A 15258-nucleotide genomic window follows, 5' to 3' on the forward strand; every position below is an offset into this window, starting at 1 on the left:
CGGACCGGGTCCGAGGGTTGAGACCCGTACAGACCTCTACCGCAGGCACAGTCCAGCCGGTACCGAGCATTGTTTTTATTCACCGAGACGTGTTTTTCTTTTCTCTTTTCGACGCTCACGCCGCCACAAGTCCAGATGGATCTGACCCCGACCTGACAGACCCGAGGTCCGCATTTTAAAAGACGAGTCCTGCCGTGTGAGGGTTCGTGTTCAGATGTACTGTAGTCGACTTCTCTCCCGTGGCTCTTCACCACCGAGTTAAAACAAAAAAAAAAAACAAAAAAAACCCCTCACAAAAACCCAGCTTTGACTTTTTACTGCTCCGGCTTTAGTTCAAAAACTGCGACTCACAAACTGGAAGTGACTTGAAAAACTACCGAAGCAACAACAGCAGCGACGGTGACTTTAAAGGGAAACTGGAGGTAAAAGCCCGAAACGGCTCCGCTTCCAAAACCTACGGAACAGGAAGCGGCCTGAAGTTCTGGATCCACGTGTGGCGGCTCTTCCCCCTCTGTGCTCCCGAAGCCTTAAGATCTGACTGTGCGTAACGTCAACGTTTTCTTCTCCTCTGACGAACATTTGCTCGTCTGTCAGAAAGAACCGGCCCAAACACCAGACTCTCTCCATCCGATCGGCGAAGATGCTGCCGAATTGTTTTCCAGCGAATCGTCCGGAAAATGTCCAAACAACGTCCGTCACAAGTTCCCAAAAGCCACAACATGCATCCGGCCTTCTCGCGTTAAAGCTGTCATTTATCAGCGAGCTCTTGTTTTGTCTGTCAGACGTTGACCTCAGTGATTAATCAGCACATTTTTCTGCGTTGAATGAATCCGATGGTTCGACAGAAACTCGATGAACGACAATTTCGATCCTTCTCATTCTCCGGTGTCCCGGTCAATTGACCTTTTTATGAGTTATGAAGACGTCGCCTTATTATGACGAGGGAGGGTCAGGAAACCTAATCGATGTGTTTTGAGTAAAAACTTCATGTCATGAAGAAGAATTTTATCAGAACATTCTTATTATTTCCCAAACTATGACTTATTCTGCTCGTTTTTAAACCACATTGCAAAATTCGTTTTGAGAGGTGGACACTTTATTTTCCAAGTTTAATTTATTTTCCTCAGAGTTGTGATCTTACTCAATTTTTTAAATTCTCTCTCAAAATGATTTAGCTCATAATATTAGAGGGAAAAAAACGTAATTTTACACGAATAAAGTCATAATTAAGACTAATTTAACGATACTACTTCTTGTAATAGTAGGACTCTCTCTCTCACTCTCTTCCTCCAGCTTTCGATTCTCATCCCGGTTCCTCAGTTAAACACTAACATTTATTGTTGAATATTGCATCGAAATGAGTCTCAGAATTTATGCTGGGAACTTAAATTTGTTTTTACTCCACGAGTGAGCAGCAACGCGTGTCACTCTTCGTGTGTGGGACGCACAGGTATTGATTATTGGATCATTCGACCGACGGTCGCTGATCCACCGTGAAGATGTTGGCGTCTCACTTCGAGAAGAATCACCGATCCGATTGGAAGCGTCGGTTCGGACACAGGCTGGGGCCTGTCGGCCGCCGCTGTGGTTATTGATCGGATATTATCGGTGATCGATTTGCACTCAGAGACGAAGCCGTCCTGGCTCACGGTCGTTTTTCCGCTCGTTGTATTTAAAGCGTGAACTCTGCCGCAGGGCACGTGTCTCTTTCAGTTGGGGCGAGTCGGTCGCTGCTCGTCTCTTCAGTGTTATTGATAACGGTGATGTAGTTTCTAGTTCCTCCAGCTGAATGTATCCACACTGATCAATGGCAAAGGCCGCTTTAACTGACAGACATTTGATACGACGAGCACCAGGACAGTTTGCACTGTAACCCGCTTTTCCAAGCTGTTTGTACATCCCACCCTCACGCTCCCGTCACGGCCTTTGTACACAGACACGGTTGATGTGCATGTTTTCGGTCCCTTCTCCTGTTGCTTTCGTTTCCAAACTCTCTGTACATTTTCCTGTGTTTATTTATTGAAATACACGTTATCAGAAAAACTGACGCTTGCTGGCTTGTTACTGTTTCCTACAACTCTCTCGTCGTGCTCGACGCCACGGTTTGGTGATAACCGGTGACAGTTACTGTGGATGTTCGCAGCCTGGACCGGCCCCCGACCCTTTCCTCGAGTATTTCCACTTTTAAAACAAGACCAAAGCGTCGTCTCGGATCCGGACTACACGGTAAGGCAAACCTAGCACAGACAGACATCCAAACGTCTGCAGGTTGATTATTTTTATTTATTTATTTTTTAAATTGCTCCTCCATTTCCTTCGTTCGCTGCATTGTGGGAGAAACAGCGATCAGGCTGAATTCTGTCACTTTTCCAGTCCACACTAAAAACCTGCTTAGAATGTCCTGAGTTTGGTCACTGTTGGACAGATTTAAATGTGGCCTGATGGGGGCGCTACAGGAAAACTCGGAGGATCACCAGATGTGCCCAGTTCGTCCTGAGCGGAACATGAGAGCCTGAAACCGCATTTCACCACAGTCCATCTGAATGTTGTTGTGGTCCATAAAGTGACAACGTTGGAGCGGCTGACGAGGACACGGGACACACGACACCAGGTCCGTTTAAATACTCGTCTCGTTTTTTCATCTTTTTCAACTGAACTTCTCGAAATCTGTTCATTTCACCCTGAATTGATCAATTTGAGTCTTTAAAAACTCAAGTTTGTGAAAGCGCACGATGCGTTTTGAACCACTGGGACGATTCTGAATGTCCCTTAAAAAAAAAAATCCCATTCATTTCTGACACATTTTAAACCCTGAAACATCGGGACATTAAACTAAGATCCTTCCCTCCCTGCTTTTGTCACAGCTCCTAAAACTCCTCAGCTCACAGTTCAGTTTGCAAATGCAAACAGCGAGCTGAGACACATTGAGGGGCACTAGAACAAAACCAGGAAGTGAATCTCTAATCCCACATGGAGCTGAAGCAAAAATAAAACACTAAAATTAAAAAGCAGCAGCCGTGTTCGTTTGTTTTCTTTTATTCCCCAATAAATGTCTTTACAAATGTTCTCGGACGATGACAGCATGCCTCATCTCGAAGGCCGAACCGAAGGCCACACAAAGGACACTTGGAAAACAACAGAATCCATGTTTACAGAAAAACAAAATAAAAATAGAACAACTGGTCTGTTTCACACTTCCACACCGTTTTCAGAAGCTCTTCAGGGGAAACATTCACACGAGGTTCAATCAGGTAAAGTACAAATCCTGCCGACACAATAAATAGTTTCCAGAGCAAAAGGAAAAAAAAAAAAAACACTCAGCAGACACTCAGTGCTCTGAATCCTCGACACGTTCATTAAAAAAAATTAACTTTTACTGCAAGTATTTAATTTGTAAAACCAAATCGACTGGACCTTCATTTGGAGCTTTCCCCAAAAAAACTCAGTGGTAAGGATCGTAGATGTCGCACATTAACGATAATTCTTCTGGATTCACGTGGCGACCAAATTAAAACAGTAAAAGTTAAAAACACGGAGACCGGTCAGGTACATCGTTCCGTTTCTCTGATAAAACAGCAGCAGCAGCAGCGTCAAACCGGGAGGAATGTGGCCGAGTCGAGGAGCGACGACGACCTGCTTCTGATATTTATGATTTAAAATAAAACAAAAATATTTCACAGTATGACGACCAATTTATTGTGATGAAACAGCTGATTTACCAGGATGAGTTAAGGACAATTGTGCGTGTGTGTGTGTGTGTGTGTGTTTGGATAAAACCGGCGTGATGAGGAGGTCGATGAGTCTGGAGGGTCTGAGGATGACCAGGTGAAGTCTGCTAAAAGCTCTGGGTTCACCCTTTCTTCTCTTCGAGGGTCTTGTGGAGCTCGTCGGCGTCCTCGGCGGTTTTGACCCGGATGAGCAGGGGGACGGGGCCGCTGGGGTTACCGTCGTCGACGGACGGGTTCGGGACGCAAACCACCATCACGTTGTTCTTACCGACCCGCGAGCACGGCATGGACGACTGCACGATGATGTTCAGCAGGATGTTTCCTGACAAAGGGGACAGAGAGAGGTCGTTACCCGCGTGTTAACGGGGCTTCGACTGCTTTCGTTATCAATACATCTGTTCTTCATTAATCATTTAGTCCACACGACGTCAGCAAATGATGACAAATGGCCGACACAAGTTTACAATTCCTCTACAGAGCAAAGGAAGGACAACTTTGAAAGTCAATGACTCGATGTGTAACTCAGACGGCTGAAGCTTCACAACAACTTCTGAATCTATTTTTCAACTAGATGGGGGGCGGTGGATTCCGTCCTCCGTCACTCTGAACAGGTCTTTTGAAGTCCAGTATGACCAGGAGGAATGATTACGGCAGGGAACACCTGCTGCAGTGATCCAGTGGGCCCCGGGCCGCTGTTTAAAGAGACGTGTGGCAGCAGTAGGTAAGAAAAAACGTTTCAGACTTTTTACTACGGTCTAAAGCCTTTTTTGAGGAAACTACTTTCAGTGCTTTTTAAAGACCCTGTCAGTAAAACCGAACACGTTCGGGGAAAAAATACAGGTTTGATGTGACCAGGCTTTGGAAGTTGAGTAAAAATACAAAAATAAGTGTGTAAAATGTGTAAAATACTCTAAGTTCAGTCAAGCGTTTGAAGCAGAGCATCAAGAGGCCGCAGTTCCCCTCATTCACCAGCAGGTGAGGCTGTTTGCTCAGTGGTCTCCAACAGTCTTGGTTTCTGTCTGTGAGCCGCTGGCAAACAGAAGACATTGCTGTTTCCCCCTAAAGCCTGTGTATGGGAATCTTTTGGTGCATATTCAAATTATTTATCACCTTGAGGTTTGGGATAAGGAAAAAAAAAATATGACCACACCTTCTACAACACAAGAACTTTTTTCTTTTTCTTATTTTTGCCATAATTTTTTAAAGCAAAAACAGGTTTGGTCGACTGAATATCTTTGACTTTTAGACTGTTGGTCACAAGAAACAAGACATCTAAGACGTGAGGACGCCGCCACGGACTCTGGGAAACCGTGACGGGGGTTTTCTTCATTTTCTGACGCTTTAAAGACCAAATGATTAATCAATAAAATACACTGAGGAGATAATGAGCATGTATCACCACCAGTCGTTCCCAGTGCTGTGTGAACTCAGTGACTTTGTTGAACCCGTCACTGTCACAATATTGGGCCAGCGCCGAGATGGAGGTCGAGAATCGCAGTTTTTATACGCCAATTGTGAAATTATGAAAAAATATATATATCACGAGTATTGATATACTTATCTAATCTTTTGTCTGTGCAGGAACAGGTGCTAAGTGTCCTGTAGGCATCAAGCTGCATCGACTTAAATCTCTTGCCTCATAAACATTTTGTTCAGTTCAACTCCTGAAGCTGTAAGTTTCTTTTTTTTTTCTCTCTTTACCCAGATTGGTGTCGGCACGAATGATCATCTGAGTTTTTCCGTCCGCGGTTTGTTTGAGGTGCAGCGTTCCCACTCCTTTCTCTTTGAACTCCGAGTCCTTTTTGTAGAACATTTTACACCTGGAGGCAACAAAAAACAGACATATTTAAAAAAAATGTATCACAATTATCGACGATATCGCCACATTCGTGGATTCTACAAAGCAAAATGGTGGAAGAAACATAGGTGATTAAACATAAATAAAATCTCCAGCTTCAGCGTCAGGGGGTATTTGGATTACATTAGGCTCCGAGGGCTAAAATCGAAACAACTAAAAACGAACTTTCCTTCTAATTGAGAAAACATGACAGACATCCTTAACTGTCTGATCTCTTCTCGTTACAATCGACATAAAAATCCTTAGTGAAGCCACAAGTCATTTATACAATATTATGTGGTTAATCAAGAGACAAATAAAACGCTGTAAATTAAAAACAAAATACTAATACTGGTTAACTGGATGCCTTCTGGGTGGGTTTTATAATCATCCTCCTAGGACACTTAGAGGCGTCGACTCAGTTAGAGATAATAGAGACATTAACAGCAGACACACCTGCTGCCACTCGTCTCATTGAAAATACCAGAAACTAAGCTTTGCAAATCACTCAAAGGAAAAGATTATTTCTCTTTTGCATGAAGGCCAAAAAATAAAAACTTCCTACAGTATTTCGCAAAACTATCGCAGTTATAAAGATGTTTATTTAATGACCTTATACTGCAAAGGCGTCCTGGACAGGTGAGGTGAGCTTTGAATGTGAATTTGGTTAATAAACATCCGACCTACTTCTTTGAGTAGAAAGCATCTTCCTCTTTCACCTCTTTCACTTCAGGCTTGGGCGGCTCCTCCGACTCTTCATCTCCGTTCTCGTCTGGAAAAAAAAGAAACGATAACACTTCATAAAGCTCCGGTTCACGTTTTCCATCGACGACAATGAAAAGTCATGCAGCATTTACTTTATCCCATGTCAGAGGGGAGCTCACAAAGAAAAATCTACATTTACAAACAGGAAAGCTGAGATTTATCCACTTACAGCTAGAGCCGAAACAATGAGTCAACCTAGGGCCATTAATCAACAACTATTTCCTCACTCAGTTAATCATTTGAGACGTCTTTTTAAACAAAATCCCCAAATGTTGGAACTTTGGTCTGGGTGTTGAACTGCCGGACACATAAAAGAAGCAATCTGAATATGTCGCCTTGGACTTTGGTCAACGGAGTGTCAGAAAATAGTGAAAAATGTCCGTCACAGTTTCCCAAACAATTAATCAACTAATTGAAGAAAGGAAAGGCAGATGAATCCAGGATGAAAATAATCGTGGGTTGCATCCCTACTTCTGAAACCTTCCTATAAATATACAAAGAGATCAATTTAAAATATCCCGATGATAAGGATGCAGTGTAGACGTGGACAGAACCAGCCAGGCTTGCCTCAGGATTTATCAGGACATTTATATTTAACTGCAGTTCATTAAAAACAATATAAGCTTTGAGCTAGAGCTGTAAACAATTAGTCAATGAATCGATACCTTGTTGATCGATCGACATAAAATGATCAGCAAAAGTTCTGATAACTGATTCATCATTTAAGTCATTTCCTAAGCAAAAATGACAAACATTCACCGTTCCCAGATTCAGACGTCGGAATATTTGCTGGTTTCCTGGAGACTTCTATGACAGTGAACTGAACGTCTCTGGGCTTTTGGACTGATGCTCAGTTGTTTAAGACATTTTTTACCTTTTTCTAACATTTTATAGACTAAATGATTAATCGAGATAATAATCCAAAACCATCGTTGTTTGCAACCCTACTTATGACACCTTCCTCAATGTCCTTACCACAGAAAGCTGCATTCACATCTGGTAGTTCCTTAGATTTAGACAAACACAAGCCCTCTGACAAAGTTGATTTCAATACCAGATTAACAGAAACAGTGAATAGAGAGCCCAACCGCAGCTTAACTGCTTCTGCACGGCAGTTTGTATCTTTAGATTCAAGATCTCACTTTACAAATTTCTGAGTATGTCATTTCTTACCGTCATGTGGAGATACAACCTAATTAATCTTATTTCCACGTAGTGATTAGAAGTAAGAGCTGACACAGTCACTTTATCAATGAATCGATCAAAACAGTTTCTTTAAGTAATTTCTTTAGTGGAAAACATGGCGAGAATTTGATGGTTTCAGCTTCTCAAATGTGAACATTTTCAGTTTCTCTTTGTCTTCTGTGACAGGAAACTGAGTGTGTCAGGGTTCTGGCCTGTTGGCTGAACATCATCTTTGGCTCTGTCAGGCATTTTTAGCTTCTTTCTGACATTTTATAAACAACAGTATTAATGGACAAGTGATTATTTCTATTATTCGATTTTCTTGATCTACAAAATGTAATTAAGTAGAGAAAACTGTCCACCACAACTTCCCAGAGCCAAAAGCGACGCTCTGTAATAGTTTGTCTTATCCGACCAACACGTAAACACCCAAAGATTTTTCATTTACTATCTTATGAGAAAAACAAGAAGCAAATCCTCATATTTGAGAAGGCAGAACCAGTAAATATTTAGCATTTTTGAAAAAACAACTGGTCAATTATCAATTTTATTATTTTATATTTTTATGCCTAGTCATCGCATCTCTGTATCTTTTAGAATCGATAACAAGGGTAATTGTTAGCTGGACCCCTAATTAGAAGTTCTTTATGCTTCCTGCGGTACTGGCTGAAGGGCAAATGTCCCTTATAAATTAAGAAATTCTTTCTGCTCCCTCTGTACATTTAAGGACATTAATTTTCCTGACGCTGTACCTGCAGGCTGAGCGTCCTCGGCTTTTGTCCCGCTGAAGGACAGAGGAGCAGATCCGGGAGCTCCAAACAGGGAGGTCTGACTGGAGGAGGCGCTGGAGGAGGAGGAGGAGGAGAAGGAGAAGCTGGGTGTCGTCGTTTTGGACCCTAAGGAGCCGAGGACAGAGCTGTCCACCTTCTGACCGAAGTTAAACGTGACGCCGGCTGGGATCGGAGCGGCGGTGGAGCTTTTGTCCCAGGTTGAGTCTTCTGTCGTTTTTTTACCAAAGGAGAACAAAGTGGCAGCTGGAGCTGGAGCCGCTGAGCTGCTGCTGCTGCTGCTGCTGCTGCTGGAGGAGGAAGATGGAGGGGGAGGAGGAGGAGGGGTGGCTGTGCTCGGCAGCATCCCTCCCTGCTTCTTCTCCTCCGAGCCTCCCTCGGCCGAAGCAGCAGATCCGGCCCCGTACTGCCGCTCGATGCTGGCCAGGTGTCGCTCATAATCCCTGAAGATGGGGTTGAGATCACACAGAGGGTTGTCGTTCACGTGTTTGGTGATCCAGTCTCGCACAGAGCAGTTGAGCGCGGTGAGCTGCCGGCTGTACTCCTTGTTGCTGACACTGCCGCTGCTGCTGCCGCCGCCACCGTCGGTGCTGGAGCTTTGATTCGGGCTCGGGGTGGAGCCATTGGTCTGCTTGGCGGTGATGTCAGCGGTGGGTTTGGCAGAGGTGGGGCCGTTGAATGTTAGACCTGAGATGATGGAGGGAGAAAGATTACAGCTGGATGAGGCTGAGAGGAAGAGAGACGAGGGATCCGAGAGTCCCCTCCCCCCTCTGCAGCCCCTCCTCTCCGGCCCTGCAGCGACATGACGACATCAAACGAAAGAGCAGCCACACACAAACACACGGCCCCTCGCTGATTCAGCTCCATTACGCTCTAATACCAAACCGAGACCCTCAACAATGGAGCAGATTTTCAACTCCATTACATGTCAACAGTCGACTGAAAAAAAGCAGGCAGATCATCAATGAAGATGATGATTGTGTAAGACCCTTTATGTAAGTCAGAGGAGAATATTAAAATCTAAATCAGGTCACAATCCAGTTTAAAGGAGAGAGAATCACATCAAACACTAGTAACAGAAGGACAGAACAGTACAGGATGTTGGGAACCAGCACTTATTCCCAAGTAAAATTCACAAAATTATGTACAGTTAAATATGGTAAAAAATATATATATTGATTTTTTTTAATTATTATTATGACCTATCATTAATTCTAAAGATTTTTTTTTTTTTTTTCACCTCATGTGGATAAAGGAGCCTGTTTTTCAGACAGGTCTTTATCCCCAGTTTCCCATAATATATGTACACTGTATATTTTAGTAACAACATCTCCAGTTCAGTGCCAAGTGGGGAGGCATGCCTTGCATTTGAGAACAGGTAGGTGTGTCAGTAGACAGAAGACAGACCAGTCCAGACCCACAGTCAGACGACAAGGGTAGTGTAGGTCAGCTGAGATTAGTCTAGTCTAGTCATAAAATCCACAGAGACCAGGGCTGTGACAAACCAAACAGCTGGTCAGGTTTTATTATTTAAATAGTTAAAGCCCCTGTCATCACAGGTTATTGACTTCACCTGTGCACCTTGGTGGACTGTCGGCATCTATTTATAAGAACATGTGTTCTCATTTTACCTCTAAGTGGAGTCGGGAACTGAAATGATCTTGATAATCACGACCAAAAAATAAATAAATACATACTTAAAAATTTCCCACAATAAAGTTAACAAACTGACGAATAATTTACAGAATGAAATGTATTTGTTCTGTATTTGGGTCAAATTCATCTGCACAATCATCCTATTACTCTACAGCAATAGGGTTACATATACACCACTGATTTGGAAATGGCTCTGGTTTCTTAAACTGGATAAACAGCAGACCAATATCTGTTGTACCACGTTCAGGCCGACCAAGAGGGGAACACGACAAACCTTTGACACCACTGGAAAAGGTGACGTTACCGTCCCACCCAGGAAACAGGAAGACAGAGTCTGTGCTGCCAATCTGCTGCACCAACAGCCAGAGTCACAAACATTAGGCTTCTTGTGGTAACTTTGGTTCTAAACTTTTCCGTCACTGCCCCGTATGATAAGAGCAAAAGTATAGTTTAGTGGAGTGAACCCATTTTTATTTTATTTATGTGGCACATAAAAGTAAATACAACTGCCAGCATCAGTGTGCTAAAGCCGATCCGTGCAGCGGAACATGATCTGCTGTGTGACGTTTATTTAAAAGCTTGCCGCTGTTCTTCCAGAACCACAGAGCCAAAACAAACTTTTTTAGATTTATTCAGGATTCAATCCTAAACTGAATTTACTCTGAGCTCCAAATTAAAAGCATCCCTGTGGAGTTTTCTTGTAAACAAACAATGTTTACATTCAGTGGGTACTCATCATAACACTGAGCATTTCCTTCCTCAATAATAGTATTAAACTTATATATCTACATACATGTTTCATCCCAGGCGGAAGCACAATGTGCACTTCCGTGGTACCTCACACTTTGTGCAGGACACTGTGCTTCCACCTGGAATGAAATGCACTATATAAATAAGGTTTTGCTTGCTTACTATATTGATAATGATCAAAAATTAATCCATATGAAGAAAATATGATAATATTTTTGGCCGTCTACTGCTAACTGGGTCTGAAATGACAACACCTGGTGTGATTTTTATGCAGTTTATCGAGGAGCTTCGGCAGCTGTGAGACGTAATCAATAAAGCGAGCGACCATAGTTGTTATTTTGCCATGTAGCTGTGCAAAATCAGAAGAAAAAAAAATCAACCTCAACCCTGTTTTATTTGTTTTTTTGAGTACAAACCTTTGCTCCAGTAAAAATGGGTTTGTAATAACGAACATTCACACCAACACAAACATCACAAAACACCTGTCAATGTGTCCTGAATCCACTGTGTTCATACTGTATCCCATTCATTAAATATCATCCAAAAAATGTCAGTAAACCTAGAACTGAGCTATGACTGTTTCTTCTCACCTGGTGTAGCAGTGGACGTTGCAGGAGATGAGAAACCACCGAACGAAGGAGCGACGCTGTTTCCGTTGGTCAGAGCGCCGAGGCCTTTAAATCCTCCACCGTTCCCAAAACCAGAAAACACAGTTGGAGTCGAGCCTCCGCTCGCTGCTGATGTGGTCAGAGAAAACCCTTTAAAACCTTTGAAAGCTCCTCCACTTTCACCCTGAAACAGAGGAAAACATTTACAAATAAACAAAAACAACATACAGGCCCACATCTGCTAGATTTGAACTGAGATTTTCAGACTAAAAATCATTCTCAGAATCAAAGAATGAAAATACAAAGCAGCCAAAAGAGGAATCTAAATATTTCATTCACAGGCTGAGGAGGGAATTGTAAGTATACATTGACATGTCTTGTTCTACCTCTGCTCCAGTATTTCGGCGTTTGGCCTTCTTAATCGCTCGATTCTTCAACACATCTTCACTCGCAACTGAAAACGTCCCCGCCTGATGGAGGACAACATATTATCTGGTTTAGATTTACAGGTTATACAACACCACAATCCAAAATCTGACAGACTACAGGTCTGAACTAAATCTACCCAGGCTTCATTCCTGCTGGTTATTGTTCTTTTCAGGGTCTTTGTTTTTACCAGTTTATAATCTTCAGTCTCTCATGTTACCAACATCAACCCATATAAGGTTAGTTATTTAAGGTTGTCTAATAATGGTTCTGTTAAACACTGCATTAGTTTGATTTAGTTCATTTCTGTGTTTATTTGGGACTCACCTCCTCTCCCTCCTCCTCCTGATCCCAGTTCCTGTCCGTTAGCTCTTTATCAGCGATCCTCTTTGCCATCCCACCTGCTCTGTAACACCAAAAAAGAAGAAGAACTAAACAGTTAGGGGCTGACAATCCCATCTAAATAATTCATCAGCATCTAGATCAGGACTAAGACTGGGTTGTGGAAATGTTTAACAAACACCCAGAAGCCTGCAGGTTTTCCATTTCTATTGCAGAGGTATCACTGACCAAAAAGTCGAATAAACACCTCATGTCCACATTAAAAGGACTTTTACTTCTAATGGACCAAGTAAAGGATCTGATACTTCTCCCATCACTAGGACAGAAGATATAATTGGTGAAGCTACACAAAACCTGCAAACATCCTGCCAAAATGCCTCAGTCTGGGGACTACAGCTGAAACAAATAGTTGAATCATCCATTAGTCAACTGACAAATTATTAATTGGCAACAAATTTTGATTATCAGTTATTTTTATGTACAACACTGTTTCACATATGTAGATATTTGCTGGTTCTCTCTGTCTGTGTCTATACAGATAAATCTGCCCAATGTTTTCTCCCTTAACTAAATGTTTGTTGTATAAAATGTCATAATATATATTTATATATCAATACATATTATATATATTAATATTTATCAATCTCTCTCTCTCTCTATCTTTATCTATATATATAAATAGATAGATAGATATTTGGATGGATAGATATTTAGATATCTTGTTTTGTACTACCAACAGTCAAACACACAAATATATTCAGTTTAATATAATAGAAGATTGAGAACAGCAGCAACGGTTAACATCCTTGTTTTAAAAAACGCACAAAAGTTAAATGTTTTTACCAATTTTATCTTTTCCAGTGATGGGAGGAGTATTCAGATCCTTTATTTAACTAAAAGTAGAAACAAAAACAAAAGTAGAAACACCACAGTGTAAAATACCTTATCACCAGTATCTTGGGATACAGCTGTAGCTATACAGATAGATCATATGATATCATCATAAGTCCCACAAATCATTAGACAAATGAAATATGTCAGAAACAAAATACATTGTTCAGAAAAGCAACATGTAGCAGACAAGTAGAATAGAGTCTGTAAATAGAGACTGAACTAAAACAATTAGCTGATTAATAGATTAGTCAATTGATGGAAAATCAGTGGTCAACTATTGCTAATCGAATGATCATTTTAGCCATTTTATAGGATGAAACGTCAACATATGCCGGTTACAGATTCTCAAATGTGAGAATTCGCAGCTTTTCTTTTTCTTACATTATAGACAATTAAATATTTTTAAGATGTGGGGAATAACAACAGGCGTTTTCACTGTTTTATAGACAATACGTATAATCGATTAATCGAGAAAAGAATCGGTACATTAAATCGATAATGAAAATAATCGCTACTTGCAGATTAATGCTCAACAGAAAGTCAGAAAGGAGACAGATGAAGAATAAGAAAAGGAAACTGCAGAGTTAGGGAAGCAAAGTCACACAAATCACAAAACAGATTAGGTGATTGATTAAAAAAAAAATCCTATTAAAGTTTAATATGAAACTGAACTAAAGACCTGCACCATACTCTAACTGTTATAGCTACTAAAATGCTGCACAAGGATCCAGTCCACTAATTGATAGATTGTACATTATTATTGTAAATAATTAATACTATTGTAAGAGATCATCTCCACGGCATTTGGCCCGGGGTCAGTGTGTAACATCCATCCGGCTCTTTAAAAACACATCCATCAGTCCATTAACGGGCTGATCGGAGAAATAAAACCCGGATTTCACGGTTAAACGCTGAGAACATGTCGTGTAGACTGCAAGTTAATTAACAGTTATTTAGCTTTACTGGGTTAGCTCTTCTTCCAGGCTAACGCCCGTCGGCCGGAAGGACCACCACGAGTCAGGTCAGACCGGGTAAGATAGTTTACTTGAACTTAGCAGAGATTTTAAAGCCTGTTAATAAGCTCATCAGGTGTCTAACGTCCGTGTTCGGGCAGTTAGCCGGTGAGCTAACGGCGGGCGTTGAGGCTAACCGGGCCCGCACGTTAGCCAACGGCTAACGGCTAACGCGATGTTAAACGCCGCCGGAGCGCTGACATTAGCTCCACGCACAGCCGGGCTTTATTAAACCTGACGTACCTTTTATCCGGAACGTAAATCCCGGCCGATTCCGTGACAGCTCCAGGTGACTCAGACCGCTTCAGAAAAGTACGTTAAACACCTCCGCAGGTTTTAAAAAAAAATAAACCTCTGTGTTTTGAACGAGCCTCTCTCACGCCGCCATTTTACATAGCGGCACATCCGCATGGGGTTCGCGCGTCCCACCTTTTTTCTCATGCGGAGCAGACGGAGCTCTTCCTGTACCACGGGAGTTGTAGTCCATAACGGCTAGCTTTTTTTTGTTTTGTTTTCACAGCTACTTTAAGCTGCTTTAATATGTCGCCACGGTTAGAGGCCTTAAAAACCAAAAAGCCATGAAACCAGAAAGCATTTTCACATCGAGTACATTTTAATTGTGAAAGACAACGTGGCTTTTTGGTTGCATTCGTTTCTTACCTACCTCGTTTGTGTTTTCTGATTCATGCGACCTGGGTGTTGTGTCTTTATTTTTGAGACCTTGCTGTCTAAGTTGCTCAGATACAGTACTAGAAGCAGTAACACTCGAGTGAGGACGCTTTCAGAAATAAAGCCAGGAAAGGTCCGGATTCCTCATTGAACTTCGTCTGAGGAGAAAAAACCTAAATCAGATCAGTATTTGCTTTGACCCCCCTTTGCCTTTAAACCAGCCCCGGTGCTCCTGGATCCACCCGCACACAGTTTTCCAGGTTCTTGGCAGGCAGGTTTTTCCAGCATCTTGGAGAACCCGCCTCAGTTCTTATGTGGATTCAGTCTGTCTCAGTGTCTCCTGTCTCTTCATGGGGTCCCAGACTTGACTCCGTGAAGCTGAGATCAGGACTCTGTGGGGGCCACACCATCTGCTGCAGGACTCCTTGTTCTCCTGGTCTCTGCAGACGGCTCTTGATGACTCTGGCTGTGTGTTTGGACTCGTTGTCCTGCTGCAGGACGAATCTGGAACAGATCAGACGCCTCCTGACGGGACTGATGATGGAGAAGGATCTAACATCTGAAGGGCCTGAAACTTTTACAAGGTTCTGTTTATCC

General features: G+C 42.2%; 1 protein-coding gene across 2 annotated transcripts; it reads right to left on the reverse strand.

The window, feature by feature from the left end:
• Window positions 1-3020: 3020 nt before the first annotated feature.
• nup50 (nucleoporin 50) lies at window positions 3021-14420 on the reverse strand. Of its 2 annotated transcripts, XM_040147936.1 has the most exons (9): window positions 14236-14420; window positions 12929-12978; window positions 12071-12149; window positions 11704-11787; window positions 11300-11501; window positions 8268-8990; window positions 6253-6337; window positions 5430-5548; window positions 3021-4050 (listed from the first exon to the last, which is right to left on the reverse strand). In XM_040147936.1, the coding sequence occupies exons 3-9, from the start codon at window positions 12137-12139 to the stop codon at window positions 3851-3853; spliced, it is 1482 nt and encodes a 493-aa protein (XP_040003870.1). In that variant the 5' UTR covers window positions 12140-12149; window positions 12929-12978; window positions 14236-14420; the 3' UTR covers window positions 3021-3850. The 2 variants fall into 2 exon arrangements, with proteins under 2 accessions (XP_040003870.1, XP_040003863.1); XM_040147929.1 differs by lacking the exon at window positions 12929-12978 and having other exon boundaries at window positions 14236-14419.
• Between the last annotated feature and the right edge of the window lie 838 nt (window positions 14421-15258).

The sequence above is a fragment of the Xiphias gladius genome, chromosome 2 (genome assembly GCF_016859285.1).
Source record: "Xiphias gladius isolate SHS-SW01 ecotype Sanya breed wild chromosome 2, ASM1685928v1, whole genome shotgun sequence".
Lineage (NCBI taxonomy): Eukaryota > Metazoa > Chordata > Actinopteri > Istiophoriformes > Xiphiidae > Xiphias > Xiphias gladius.